General features: G+C 35.6%; 2 protein-coding genes across 2 annotated transcripts; both read left to right on the top strand.

Annotated features, from left to right (window-relative positions):
* Positions 1-7,577: 7,577 nt before the first annotated feature.
* LOC145635364 (uncharacterized) lies at positions 7,578-11,658 on the top strand. The gene is made up of 3 exons (XM_081686648.1): positions 7,578-7,626; positions 10,353-11,305; positions 11,395-11,658. The coding sequence occupies exons 1-3, from the start codon at positions 7,578-7,580 to the stop codon at positions 11,656-11,658; spliced, it is 1,266 nt and encodes a 421-aa protein (XP_081542774.1).
* A 2,782-nt stretch (positions 11,659-14,440) lies between these two features.
* Positions 14,441-14,908, top strand: LOC145635385 (uncharacterized). Its single transcript, XM_081686669.1, has one exon. It carries the CDS (start codon positions 14,441-14,443, stop codon positions 14,906-14,908), a length of 468 nt encoding a protein of 155 aa, XP_081542795.1.
* Positions 14,909-15,595: the final 687 nt, after the last annotated feature.

Here is a 15,595-nt window from a genome sequence, read left to right on the forward strand (position 1 = left end):
GATGCGCGACAATCCACATTTGAAAATATATTCAGTTGGAGATGATAATCCAATCTTGGAAAAATTGTTATATAAGTGATGCGCTTGCTTTTGAACCGATGCCTTGGTGCTTGTAATGAGCTAGTGTTTTAGGCGCTTAAGCTAAGTGAGACGATTTTTTTGTCAGGTCAATCACTTACTAGGATTGTAATCCAGTCGACTTCTAATCATGTCCATTTACTCATGGGGGCTAACTGGCGTACCAAGGAACCCGAAATTGTTGTATGAGGTCGAAATAACCGTTCTGAGAAGCTTCGAGCTCTGTCCCTACTGAAATATCTCTGGCGTCAAGAATTGGCTCTGTCACTAGACGCTTGGATCTAGAGCCAGGCGCTGAACTTTGTTGCCAGACGACAGCCTTGTCGTTTGGTGCTGGAGTCGGGTCTTTCCTATTCTGCTCTTGCTGCCGCTGTTGCTTAGTTTTGTTCCAACTATGATCTTGGTCGTTTCCATTCAACCAAATCCGTTCAAATATTTTGTAAATTAAAGCTCTTCATCTCTAATTTACTGATCCATGTAACTCCTCTTATCTTGGAGGAATCTCCCGTATCATATTCGTGGTTTTTTCAAATAAAACCCGGGAATGTCCTCACTTGCTGGGATGCACCTGCATTTATATCTTTGACCATAGAACTTTGCTTATATTTCTTTAGGGTTCACCTAAGACTTAGTGTTACTTGACTTAAGGTATGAACTTGACTCGCTGTGATTGCCTCGAGGTTTACTCGACTCAAAGTGTTTGACACATGTATTAGACTCAAATCAAGGTGAAATCATGACATGACTCAACGTGTACATGACACGTGTGTGCATTGTATTGTGATCGCGGGACTCGAAAATGCAAAAAAGCAAAAAAAATTTATCATTTTTGTGGAGGGTACCGAATTTCTCCCGAAAAAGAAAGACACGAAAAAGAATCGAAGTGAAGTTTTTGTTTTTTTTTAAGATGCATGTTGAATGAGCTTAATCCGTTATTGTTGTCTCTCACAGTACAAGGATTGTAACATCTTAAATTATCCTAGTTGACTCGATAATGAAAGTATTTAGGCAACTTAGGCATGGAGGCTAAGCACTTCATACTTTGATGCAATGATGATTATGATAGATGAGTGATTTTGTTATGACGAAGTATGCTTCAATGTTGTGTTAAGATTTCATGACAAAGGGTTCCTAAGGGAAGGACTATTTGGTCATGTATCTGTGATGTGTGTGATAGTGATTCTAAAGTTAGGCCGCAAAGGCTAAGTGTGTGGAAAGATATTATGTTTTAAAAGAGTCAAATGGTGGTGACTCTTAGGCTAGGTAAGCTAATGATGTAGGGATCAAGCCCCCAAGTATAGCTCTAAGTAGATAGGGATGATCATAGGAGATCCCTTGATATGATCATGATGTGTGAATGTGAATATGAATGCATGTTTATTACGGCCGCACCTCGATGTGAGGTTTCCTACGTATCCTTTAGGAATCAGACCGAACGTAGCTCTAGCCGAACCTTGCACAAGTGTGTATACCTAAAAAAGGTCTTTTTAAGGGTTGTAACGTGGTTAGGCTTAAGGTTATAGAAGAAGGGGATAAAAGGCTCAAGACCCTAGATAAGCCCCCAAGGTGTGCAACCTTGATTTTGAAATCTTTATATTATCATGCTTGAGGTTTCTCATTTTTTGAGCTCTTTCCTTTTTTTTATCTTTTGCTTTAGAATTTTTTTTATTTTTATAAGTGTGGGCAATCCCGATCATGCGGTCTATCACTCACTTGGCATACATATTTCTCAGGCACGGTACCGAGCAATCGATAAGAGACGCAATCCGAGACGTGTTCTTATCAAAGATATTTTCATATCAAAGACATTGGAACACTTGACCTTTTTGTACACTTTTATTTATTTTTTGCTTATTTTTATTCTTTTGATATACTAAAGCTTTTGTTCTTTGAAAAATGCATAAGTTGCACACCATCCCATCCCAAGGTTAGGTAGATGTAGGTTGAAAAAAGAAAGGTCTATCTTTAGACGAGGCTCAAAGTTGTGTATCAAGAAAGGATTGCATATTTAAAAGGTGAAAGGAGATATGATGTGGCTACAAGGGGTGCCTCAAATCATTGGTATACCTTATGCTCAATTTGACATGGATTTTATTTTATTTTAATTTTTTTAATGCGATGTAACGAAATGATCATATGCAAGAAAATAAATGCTCATTTTATTTAAAAAGTGAAGGGTAAAATTAAAACTCTAAGAATTAAATTCAAGGAGGATGAAGGGTGCCTATGCTAGACTTATTGGGGAAAGGGTTTGAAAAAAAAGAAGAAGAAAGCATGAAATCTTGGTGAGAAGCTTGCCTTGTGCATTTGTTTCATCATTACCCTCATTTTTTTTGTTTGTCAATCACATGACTCAAACTCGATTCAACATGCATGGATGGAAGAAGGTAGGAAGAATGAATATTGTAATATGAAGAAAGCATGTAGAGAATGGAAAGATGATGTAGATGGAGAGATAAAAAAATTAGGAATAGAATGTACCCCCAACTTAAATGACGGAAAACGACTCATGCATGAACCTAAGACATGGTCATGGTGACATATACAAATTGTGTGATAAGGCTAGTGAGTGTAGGTTATATGTTAAGACTCGTATAATGACCACGTAGCTATACTATCTGACTAGAATCAATCAAAGACTAAGTTAAGACCTCACGTATATGCATTAAACTAGACAGACTGTGGTATTTTAGTCATAACTTTTGTGACTCTGATTGGGATGAAACTAACTCTATATTAAATATAATACTCAGGGCTATAGATCCATAGGTTTTACGACTCGTAGTTCTTCCTAGAACTCCATATATAACCAAAACAACTTGACACTTGTGCAGTATACGGGAATAAAAATCCGGGTTGACTTAAAGTATAACTCGATTTTAGACATATTTATTAGCTCAAATTAATTAATTAAGAAAAGTCCTTTAATCATTAATTAGTTTATTAATACTTATTTACAAACACAAATCAAACCAAACGGTTAGTTTAATCACATAATAAGTATGCACAGGTAAGAGATGCACAAGTAGTCACAACATGATGCAATGAGTTTGCAATATAACCATGGCTCTAGTTATCTAAAGTTCGGGATATGGGTTAGTCAAAGAGGGTCCATGGTTAATTGTCCGGATAAACCGCGCGGAAGCCTAACCGTAAAGGGTTGGCGCGAGTGCATGGGATACCGCGAGTTAAGAAAAACTCGCTTCCATGATTTGGTGAATTCAACATTCTCGGATATACCCTCTGTTGCACAAAGCGTTCAATCAAGTAGATGGAGCGTGAATTCCCAAAGGTTTATGTCCATATGTAAAACACATATGGGTTTCAGAAAAGTGAGAAAAACTCAATAAGGAAGTAGGATCGAGCAAACAGTGCTAAAAACTGGTCAAAATGAGAAAGCTAGACTCTATTTTCTAACGCTAGTTCCTACATGCCTCAGCAGCTTTCTGTGCTCGATAAAATTTTCCAGTTTCGCGCAGCATTATTTTGATTCTAGTTGTTAAAGATATTCCTCAAATTTCCTACGTGTAAAAATCCTATGTTTTAACTCATTACGGATGGTCTTTCCAATGAGATCTTTTTTATGCATATAATAATAATGTTAATCAAAATTGAGCACATGAAATACTTAGTACTTATCAAGTCTCATCCACTAATTCTAAATCATTGCCGAAATAAATTTACGGAATTAAAATAGAAATCCTCCCCAGTGGAGTCGCCAAAAACTGTAGGGAATATTTCAAGCATTACCCCAAACTTGAACCCCACTGTGATCATACACTTAAGTACGGTGGCGTCCAAAGGGAAGGAAGCTAGAGCAAAAGAGTCGCCAACAAGTTTTAGGAACTTGTAAGCCGTTCACGAGGTGAAGGTTACACCCCTTAACGATCTAGGAGATCGTTAACTCCAATAGGTCTGGAACCATGACTGGTAGTTCGGGAATGAAGGTACAAATTCAACCTAAAAGAGATTGAACCTGCCCTAATAATAGGCCTCTACTTTATTCTGATCGTATTCATGTGCACTTTCTGACTAACATAAAATCAATAGGTTTACCCAAAACCTGTTTATCTATGTTGGTTGAATATAATGCAAAAATAAATCTATTATTGGAGATCACTTGAGTTAAAATCAAATTAACCCTAAACAAGATTATTAATTATCTTAATAATAGTGATTACAAGTACCAAAATTGCTTTAAACATGCATAAAAGGTGTGATCAAGTAATAACAATAAATATAATATATATCAAGAAACATAATTATCATCATAATAAAAATAATCATAATAATAATTCAAATTAATAATGATAATAATCACCATAATCCAAATAATCATAATCATAATAATAATTCAAATTAATAATGATAATCATCATCATAATCCAAATAATCATAATCATCAAAATAATAGTCATGTTAAAGCATAATTTTAATAGCAAGATTCTAGGCATGATGCTAAAAAGATTAATAACAAACCCTAGCATGTCACTAAACAATAAAGATCAAAGCTTTAACCCTAACATGAATATTAGAAAAGAAAATAGGAAGCATCATAGAAATCATAATAAGCATATTTGATATTATAACTTTACCCTAAGCATGATACTAAGGACTTATTGTTGTCACCCTAAACATCAAATTAAGAAAAGCATCCTAACATGTTTCTAGGAATCAAAATAACAACCTAGACATGATTTCTATAACATAATAGCAATTGAACAATTAAAGCACTTACTTGGATGCCTCGTACCTCTTTTAAATAACAAAATACACACATTAGTAACTTCAAGAAAAATAATAATAAAACAATTAAATTAAATTAAATAATAATTGAAATAGAGATTTAGAAAGTTTAGACTAGATTTGGGAACAAACCCTCAGAAATATCAAACCTTTCACGTCAAGGGCGAAGGCAACTTAGAACTTGGCTAGGTGTGTCTAGTCTTAATGTATGAGGAATTGTGTTTGTAAAAGGCTAGAGAGAGAAGAGAATCCTTAAAAGCTAGAGAGAATAAAAAACTAGAGAATTGATGCTAATTCTTGAGAAGGATTGATGAGAATTCATGAAAATTGATTCTTGAAAACAGAATTTTAAGAGGCTATTTATAGAGAAAATAAGTCGGATGGATAAAAAAATGAATCAGAGTTTTAACGAGAATAAAACTCAATTAGCGCCAGACGCTGGTCATTAGCGCCAGGCGCTAAAGTTTAGCGCAAAGCCTTAGCGCTAGGCGCTAATGCTTGTCGTCAGGCGCTAATAATCAGTTTCACGCGTTTTTGTTTTTATCATATCTTTTGATCATGAAGTCTAAATAAAGCATATAATATGTCGCTGAAAATCTCTTGAAGTCTACTTTCCAACTCAATTATAATCGGATTAAAATCTTCTGTAGATAAAAAGATATGGCCGAAATAATGGAAGGGTGTCAGTTTTGGATAGAGTTTCATATCTCATTCATATCTTTTTCGTTATAGCTCGGATTTAATATTATAATATATCATTTTGAAGATAATTTCAATATATATACAAACACATCAATTTTGGATAAAGATTATGTGGCACGAAAATAAAATTTGAATATATTCCACTTCGTACAAAACAAGGATTCTAAAAAGGAATAGTTTTATTCAATTTAAAACTTTTTGAAACATAATTATCAATCCTAACTCCATTAGGATTTAAGAGAACCTTCTAGAGTATTCTAGAAGAGTATAATCAATCCTAATAGCTATAGGAAGGATAATTAATAATAGGCCCTCCTCTAGATCATTGGGCCGCATATAAAAACCAAACCGGGCCCATTTTAGTATTTTGGCCATAACCTCCTCTTTATTCATCGGAATTGGGCTTATAATGTGTCGTTGGAAAGGTCTTTTCAAACCACATCCAAATACACTATTATTGGACTCTTATCATTGAACAAACTAAAATGGAATTCACGTTTTTTCATAAATAAGGTAAGAAAAGAAATATTTTTAAAAACAGAAAGAAGAGATATTTTAATAAAAACATCCTCATCACTAGACTTTTCACACTTTCGCTTTGTTCAATAATCAAATGACATGAAAGGTATTGATCACCGGGTTTGGTTTTGGGGAGACACAAATGGGTGTCTACAGCCTCACTCATTGTTACCTCTAGAAAATGCTCGACCTTAACCCCTTCGGTATGCATTACTTCTTTTACCAAATTCCATGCATCCTACTTAATTCCTCTCATGGTTTGGCCGCCTGCGGCAAAGCCGCCTGATATGACAGCCACAAAACCAGAGTCCGTGTTGTTTCTATCTTTTTCCTTCTCATTTTTCTTTTTCTTCTCTAGATTATTGTCGGTCCGAGTGTATGTGAACTTTGACTTCATCGCGTACAAATTGAGCATATGCCCTTCTCAACCAGCTTGTCTTACAATCTCTTCAAATTGTTTCACTCGTTTGTATCATGCCCCACATCCTTGGGGTAATGACAATACTTGTTTTTATTTCTATACTGGACCAAGCCTCTCATTGGCGTGGGCTTCTCAAATTCAAACTTATCTTTGATCTCCATCAAAATTGAACAAGATTCCTTATTAAACTCATACTGAGGTTTGTACGTCTTTGGCTTCTTTGACTTTGTTTCAAGGTCATCAGATACCCAGCCTTCCTTTCTTTTGTTCTTTGCATCTTTGTTTTTCCCAGCTGAGTCTTGTTGAGAAGGTCGTTTCTTCTCATCCCCCTTGGCCGGTACTTTAGCTTTAGTGAGTGAACAAAAGTTCAACCGCCTCAATATAGTGTTCGGCTTCCCTCAGAACACATGCTTTTGTCAGAATCTTTTTGCGGACCAAGTCAAATTTTTGAAACCATTATGCCTTAATCCCTGAAGAAATTCCGAATTGGCAATTTCATCCGGCAGATTATTAATTTGGGCTTTCTCTTGATTAAATCTCTGGACGTACGAATGCAAACCTTCATTCTTGCCCTGAATAATCGTAGCCGAATTAAGAGTATCCTTGGCGGGATGTTGTACGAAAAATTTCCATTGAATAACATGCTTAAAGTAGTAAAGCATTTGATGAATTCGGTCGGCAGACTGTTAAACCAGTCCTGCGCCACACCCTTGAGGGTGGCCGGGAAGCACTTGCACCAAGTGGCATCATCAACACATTGCAAATACATAAGATTCCGATACGAAGTGACGTGCTATTCCGGGTTGCCCGTACCGTCATAGGCACCCACAAGTACACTTTTCACCTTCGCAGGCTAAGGAGTGTTGAGGATCTCATGAGAAAATGGAGGCAGCTTGTCTCTAAGGTTTAACATGCGCATCTGCCATTCAATAGGTTGCGGCTAAGCAACCGGTCCAGCCACGTAAGCAGCCTGGTCGAACGGATGACCACACTGCATACGCCCATAATGTTCAAAGAAAGTTGGGTTAGTCAGTGGAAAGGTACTAAAATTCTAGGGAGGCTGATATTGAAACGGTTGCACTAGAGCAATTGGAACTGGAGTTTGAGTCCGATGAGCTTGACTCACGCTGGTCCTTGCCGTGCTGGTACGCTTGGAGAAGGTATGATTTTAGAAATCATCTGGCATTGACGGTGTAGAGGCCGTGTCCAAATAAGCTATTCGTTCACGCTGCTTGTGCCGAAGGTAATCCCTAGCATCCTTCAAACGCCAAGATGACTTAGTAATCGCTTTTTGAGGCCGTCTGGCCTACCCCCCAGCCGATTGCGTTTTTTCAAGGGGTCGAGTCGTATCTGCCCTTGGCACCCACGGCGCACGCTCATGCCGGCGATATGGGGTATTTCCAGCATCTTTAGCAATGGTCTCTTTGCTCTGGGATTTATTTTGTTGGCCCTCTCCTTATCTCCTAGGGTGCTGCCTAAAAAAAGATGGTCGCTCACTACTACAAAAAATGTAAAAAATACCCCTAATTAGAGACACGTTGTCATAACCTACGGGTATGTTTGATATAAGAGATTTTTTAATAGAGGTAACGGGTCTCTTATAAGCCCTTAGGCCCACAATTTTATTGAGTGGAGTGAAATAAGAAACCCATGTAAAAGTCAACGGGTCTCTTATCTCCCTTTTCCACTTTGCATATTTTATGGATGTAGGGCCATTCTTTTGGCTCAATATCTCTCCTCTTGAGCTATACTGACATTAATTATAATCACCTCTTTCTTTCTCACTACACCGACATTCCTCTAAAACTTATTCATCACACCTCCATATTTTCTCTCTCATCAATGCCTCCTTCTTTTTCTCTCTCATCAACAAATTTTACGAACGAATACATTCTCTGTCCTTGTATTTTTGAGAAATCTCCGCCTTCAAAGATCCCTCTTTGCTTAGCCTCCAACGACAATTGCGAAGTGCTTTAATGCAATTAGATCTAGATCTTATTAAGCATTCAAGGTAATTTCCCAAAAAAATTTAGCCTTTTTTCTCCAAGTTTTCATATTTTAAGTTTATGAATTTCTATTTGAAACTAACACAACCCTATTCTCAATTTCATCTTCTAACCTTATTTTCAGTTACGAAGTGCTTTAGTTACGCCTAAGTTTGAATTTCGCATCTAGGCAATATCAAAATTGGCTAAATTGACACTATAAATTGGGAATTTTGGAATACCCAATTTTGACACGGAGTTGCAATTGATTTGGTAAGTATTCATTTGACAATGAATTTGTATTTTTCTAATATGATTGTTTTATAATGTAATTATTTCTAAATTCAATTTAGTTTTTAAGTCTTATCTTATGTTTTTTTTTCAGTTCCTTGTCTAATGAATCCATGCAGAAATTCCTAACCTATGAATTTCAGAGTGACCAAGAGTTCCAGCTCGTCGAACTTGTAGAAAATTTAATACTCAAGCCATATTGATGTAATTGTAGTAGTAAATTTTAGGACTTCAAATATTTTTGTGTTAATTTTGCTTGAATGTTATTTTTTTTATTTATATTTGGGTATCATATCAATTTTTTTGCCCATGCTATTTCATATGGTCTTAAAGTATTGTAAGTACTTAAAATTTATTAATTTTCCACAAATTTGTGTAGAGATAAAATATTAAAATTTCAAATGCAAACCATATCAAAAGCGAATAATAATTTCTAATTTTTTTTTTACAAAAATAAAGAACAAAGAGACCCGTTAATTGATATGATAGGTCTGTTTGATACCCACAAAATAGACCCCCAATCACAAATAACGGGTCTTTTTTTCCTTTTAAATTATCAATTTTCTAATTTATGTGACAAACCCGCTATTACTGACGACAGGTCTATTTGTTTTCACAAAGAGACCCATGAGATAGAGACCTGTTCTGAGGCGGTGTCTCAGGCATATTTCAACGGGTCTCTTTGCCATTTTTTGTAGTAGTGGCTTACCCTCCATCTCCTTTCGGAGCTTGTTCAAAGCGAGCAAGAGTGAACCAGCAGTAACTGGACGATCCTCTGCCTCATGGAATGAAGCGGTCGGAAGGTCGCTAGAATGAATTGTTGTGACTATATTCTCGACAAAGTCGTCATCTATTGCCATAACGGACGAGTATCCCCACAGACGGCGCCAAATGTTTCAGGGGTTTTTTTAATCTCTCGGGATACCGGTCATGCTCTGATTGGCTACAGGACTCGGACACCTGCAAAAGCATGAATCTCTAGTGATCGGAGATTCTCCTTCGGCGATCAAGTCAGTGACCGGAAACGGAATAAATGTAAAGAGAGAAAGTAGAGAGAAGTTGGAGCTTTTAGTGCTCTATTAAATGTTATGTCATAATCCACCCCTCCCATCATCAATGATATGGGTATTTATAGGGGTGGGGATTTGTGCCTTTTAGGGTAAGTGTCCTAGAATTTAGGGCCATTAATTGGTTGTGCAATCGGAGAAGGACATGTGTCCTCTGGAGGGTGCCGTTTTTGCGGCATTCTAGTTCTTTTAGGCCTCATGATGTAAGGAGGCCTTTATAACATATTTGATTTCAGGTGCTTTCTTACTCTTAGTACGTTTCATCTTCCTATGGTGACACGTGTCGCCCATTTATTGGGCCACGTTAAGTGTAACCATGATTCCTACGACAGTTAGTTAGGTCTATTGCTTTTATAAGTTAGTTTTATTTAGTTTGTTCGAGGGCGATCAAACACTAAGTGTGGGGGAATTTGATAAGTGTATAAAATACCATATTTTTAGTTCCTAATATTAGTCTTATAATCGTTTTCTTTTATTTATTGTAAGAAATTAGTCAATTTAATATTTATAGTTCTTATTTTATGTTAGTATTTTATTTTATAGTTGTTATTATAATAATTGATATAAGTGGTATTCATAATCAATTGCAAGAAAATTCTCAACAAATTGCTACTTTGACTACTCTTGTTTTTAAAATTGCAAGTAATGAGTCTAAATCCAGAGTTTGTGGTGTTTGTTCTGATTTTTCTCATGCTACTGATGAATGTCCTACTTTACAGAGTGAAGATGTTAATGCCTTAGGGGGTTTTTCTGGTCAACAAAATAGGAAGTACGATCCTTTCTCACAAACTTATAATGAAGGTTGGAAAGACCACCCTAATCTTAGGTATGGAAATAGACCACAATTTCAACCGTTTAATCAATTTAAGCAACATGGTCAACAAAACCCACCACCTAAACCTGCTAACCCTTCATTAGAAGACTTGGTGAAACAGTTAGCAAACCAAATAGGTCAGGTTCATGATCAAGGTGTTGAATATCAAAAGAAAAGTGACATTCACCTACATCACATAGACACTCAAATAGGTCAAATAAGCACTACTCTGAGTAATTTGGAATCTCAACTCTCGAATAGACTTCCTTCTCAAACACTTGACAATCTAAATGAACATGATAAAGCTGTAACACTTAGGAGTGGTAAAGAGTTAGCAGAACCTAAAATGAAGAATAGAGCAGTAGAGAAAGAAGTAGAAGTCAGACCTAAGGATATAGTTGGAGAGAGTAAGGAAAAATATGATAAAGAGAGCGAGAAAGAACCTGTAGGGAAGGGTAATTCTGTTGTGAATTTTCATGTTTCTCGTTTTAAAGATGTTTCCCCTTTCCCATCTCGATTTGCTAAGTCTAGGAAAGAAGCCATGGACAATGAAATTCTAGAGACTTTTAGAAAAGTTGAAGTTAATATTCCTCTTCTTGATGCTATTAAGAAGGTACCACGCTATGCAAAGTTTCTTAAGGAACTTTGTACTAATAAAAGACAATTTCGCCGTTTTGAAAAGGTAAGTATGGGGGAAAATATTTCAGCAGTAATTCAAAAGAAACTTCCCCCTAAATGTAAGGATCCTGCATGTTTTCTATTCCATGTAAGATTGGAATTTCTATTTTTGAAAGATGCATGTTAGACTTAGGTGCTTCAATCAATGTCATACCTAAATCTGTATTTGATACCTTTAATGTGGGTCCTTTGTCTAAGACTAATGTTGTTATCCAACTAGCTGATAGATACAATGCATTTCCCATAAGAGTTTTAGAAGATGTGCTTGTTCAAGTGAATGAATCAGTTTTTCATGCTGATTTTTATGTGCTTGATATGGGTGATAGATATGATAGTGTTCCTTTGTTGTTGGGATGACCTTTTCTAAATACTTCCAAGACTAAAATTGATGTTCATGAAGTTAATTTGACAATGGAATTTGATAGAGAACTGATAAAATTCAACATATTTGATGCTATGAAATACCCTAATGATGTCAATAATGTTAGTTCTATAGATTCTTTTGATACATGTGATTGGATGGCTCATGATGTCTTTGATGAGTGGTGTGAAAATTTGTTTGAAAATGGTGTTTTTGGTGATGTTGAAAAAACAGAATTAGTTGATTCTTTTGTAGCATCGTCTGATGTGATTGAATCTGATGTTTCTAATGGATGCGAAAAATCTTTGCCCTCTGATGTGCCTAATTTGATTCCTTCTATTGTTAAGCCACCTGAATTAGAATTGAAGCCCCTTCCCTCTAATCTGAAGTATGCTTATTTGGGTGATAATGAGACTGTACCTGTGATTATTTCAAGTTCTTTAAATGAATCTCAAGAGACTAGGTTATTGAATTTGCTTAAAAATCATAAGGAAGCCTTAGGATGGACTTTAGCCGACATAAAAGGCATTAGCCCCGCTATGTGCATGCATAAAAATTTTCTTGAAAAAGATGCTAAACCAACTAGAGAGGCTCAACGTAGATTAAATCCTTCAATAATGGAAGTAGTTAAAAAGGAAATTCTAAAGTAGTTAGATGCATGAGTGATTTACCCTATTTCTGATTCCCAATGGGTAAGTCCAATTCATGTGGTACCTAAAAAGAGTGGAATAACTGTTGTAGAAAATAATGAAGGAGAACTTGTCCCTAGTAGAGTTTCTAATGGATGGAGAGTTTGTATTGACTATAGAAAGCTTAATCAAGCTACTAGAAAAGATAATTTTCCCCTTTCATTTATTGATCAGATGTTAGAAAAACATGTTGGACAATCTTTTTTCTGTTTTCTTGATGGTTATTTTGGTTACACACAAGTACCCATTGCTCCTGAAGATCAAGATAAAACAACTTTTACTTGTCCTTTTGGTACATTTGCTTTTAGAAGAATGCCTTTTGGTTTATGCAATGCTCCTGGAACATTTCAAAGATGCATGATGAGTATATTTTCTGATTTGATTCAACAAGATATGGAAGTGTTTATGGATGATTTTACTGTGTTTTGTTATTCATTTGATAGATGTATTCATGCTTTATCTCAAGTTTTGAAAATATGTGTTGAAACTAACCTTGTTTTGAATTTTGAAAAATGTCATTTTATAGTTGAACAAGGAGTAGTTCTTGGTCATATTGTTAGTGCAAAAGGTTTAGAGGTTGATAAAGAGAAAATTGATGTCATTAGTTCTTTGCCATATCCTACATGTGTTCGTGAAATTAGATCATTTTTAGGACATGCTGGCTTTTATAGACGCTATATTAAAAAATTCTCTAAGATTGCTTCACCTTTATGTGCTTTGCTTGCTAAAGATGTTGTCTTTAACTTTAATGATGAATGCAAAAAAGCTTATGATGATTTAAAAGACAAATTGACAAGTGCTCTTGTGATTAGACCCCAGCCCAGATTGGTCTTTGCCTTTTGAAATTATGTGTGATGCTAGTAATAAGGCTGTAGGAGCAGTTTTAGGTCAAAAGAAGGATAAAGAGTCTTATGTGATCCATTATTCTTCTAAATCACTTGATTATGCCCAATGCAATTACACTGTAACTGAAAAAGAGATGTATGCTGTTGTTTTTGCTTTAGAGAAGTTTAGGCCCTACTTACTTGGTACTCGTGTGATTGCTTATTTTGATCATGCAGCCCTTAAGTATCTGTTAAAGAAGAGTCACTCAACACCGAAGTTTCTTAGGTGGATGCTTCTATTACAGGAATTTAATGTGGAAATTAGAGATAGGAAGGGTGTTGAAAGTTGCTGACCATCTAAGTAGAATTGTACCCAGAGAGGATTGGCCTTTAATAACTGGATTTTTTCCTGATGAGCAGCTTGCATCTTTATATAGTGTTGACACTCCTTGGTATGTTGATATTGTTAACTATCTAGTGACTGGAAAATTTCCCCCTACACTCACTAAAGCTTAAAAGAATAAGATTATATCTTATTCTAAATATTATATGTGGGATGATCCATATTTATGGAAATCATGTTCTGACCAAATGATTAGGAGATGTATAGACAAACCTGAGTATGCCTCTATTCTTACTTTTTGTCATAATTTTGAAAGTGGAGGACATTTTGGTCCTCAGAGGACTGCTCATAAGGTACTTGAATGTGGTTTATATTGGCCTACTATTTACAAAGATGCATATTTGTTTTTTAAATCTTGTGAACGTTGCCAAAAGACTGTAAATTTGTCTAAAAGAAATGAAATGCCTCAATCTGGTATCCTTATTTGTGAAATATTTGATGTGTGGGGTATAGATTGTATGGGCCCCTTTCCTTCTTGTTTTGGTAAAGTTTATATCATTCTTGTTGTCGATTATGTATCTAAATGCGTAGAGGCAAAGGCTGTGATAACTGATGATGCTAAAACAGTTGTTAAATTTGTTGGGAGTCATAATTTTAATAGATTTTGCATGCCTAAGGCCATCATAAGTGATAGAGGGACTCATTTTTGCAACAAAACCTTTGGTGCACTTTTGGAGAAATATCATGTAACCCAGAGCGTTGCTACTGCATACCACCCACAAACTAGTGGGCAGGCTGAATTTTCTAACAAAGAAATAAAATTGATTCTTGAGAAAATGGTTAATCCTAATAGGAAAGATTGGAGTCTTGATTAGGTGATGCATTATGGGCATATAGAACTGCATATAAAACAACTTTAGAGATGTCTCCATTTAGACTTGTTTTTGGTAAAGCTTGTCACTTGCCTGTGGAAATTGAGCATAAGTCTTTTTGGGCAGTAAAGAAATGTAATTTAGACTATGACCTTGCTGGAAATAAGAGGAAATTACAGTTGCTTGAATTGGAAGAATTGAGGTTAGAGGCATATGAAACTGCCAAAATCTATAAAGACAAAACCAAAGCCTTCCACGATAAGAACATAGCTAGGAAATCATTTCAGGTTGGACAAAAAGTTCTTCTTTTTAATGCTTTTTTGAAACTATTTCCAGGAAAATTGCAAACTAGATGGCTTGTCCCTTTTGTTGTTACTAATGTTATTCATCATGGTACAGTAGAAATCAAAGATTTTGATACCAACAAAACTTTCAAGGTTAATGGTCACAGGTTAAAACCATTCTATGACCAAGCTTATGTGACCATGATTGAAGACATATTCTTCGAACAAGCATGAAGAGAAGAACGTCGAGCCAACGACATAAACTAAAGCCGGTACTTGGGAGGCAACCCAAGGCTATCTTTGTTCTTTCTCTAGTTTATTTTCTATTGTTTTTAGTTTTGATATTTTGTTTTACTTTTCAATTCTTCCATGTCAGTTTTATTTTTTTTTTCTAGTTTGTGTTTATGAGTCATTAAATTTAGAGCCATTAATATTTCAGGAACAGATTACTTAAGGGTCTCTGAGTTATGCTAACGATTCTGTCTCATTTTCTCTTTGTGCATTGCTGCAGCCATTCAGTTGAGCTAATTAGCGGACAGACAGCAGCATCATCACAAACATTCAATATTGAGGACAATTGTCAGTTATGAAGAGTAGAAATAAATATTGTAAGACAGCATCATCACAAACATTCTGTAAGCTCAGAGTCTACTACTTACATGACCAGCTAAGTTTCCCTTTCCTTTCTTTACTTTGTTTTGATCCAGGACAATGAAAAGTTTAAGTGCGGGGTGATTGAATATTAGAAATTGGTTTGGTTTTTCTGGAGAGAATTCTATTTAAATGGATATTTGGCTGTAAATGCATTGATTAAAATAGCTCATTTTTTAGTGGACTGCTCCTAATTTAGAGGAGGTGTTGCCGAATTTTAGATTAAAAAGCTTGTTATTTTAGATTGCTAGTTTCGTAAATAAATGAAGG

This window comes from Chenopodium album, chromosome 1, assembly GCF_948465745.1.
Source record: "Chenopodium album chromosome 1, dcCheAlbu1.1, whole genome shotgun sequence".
Lineage (NCBI taxonomy): Eukaryota > Viridiplantae > Streptophyta > Magnoliopsida > Caryophyllales > Amaranthaceae > Chenopodium > Chenopodium album.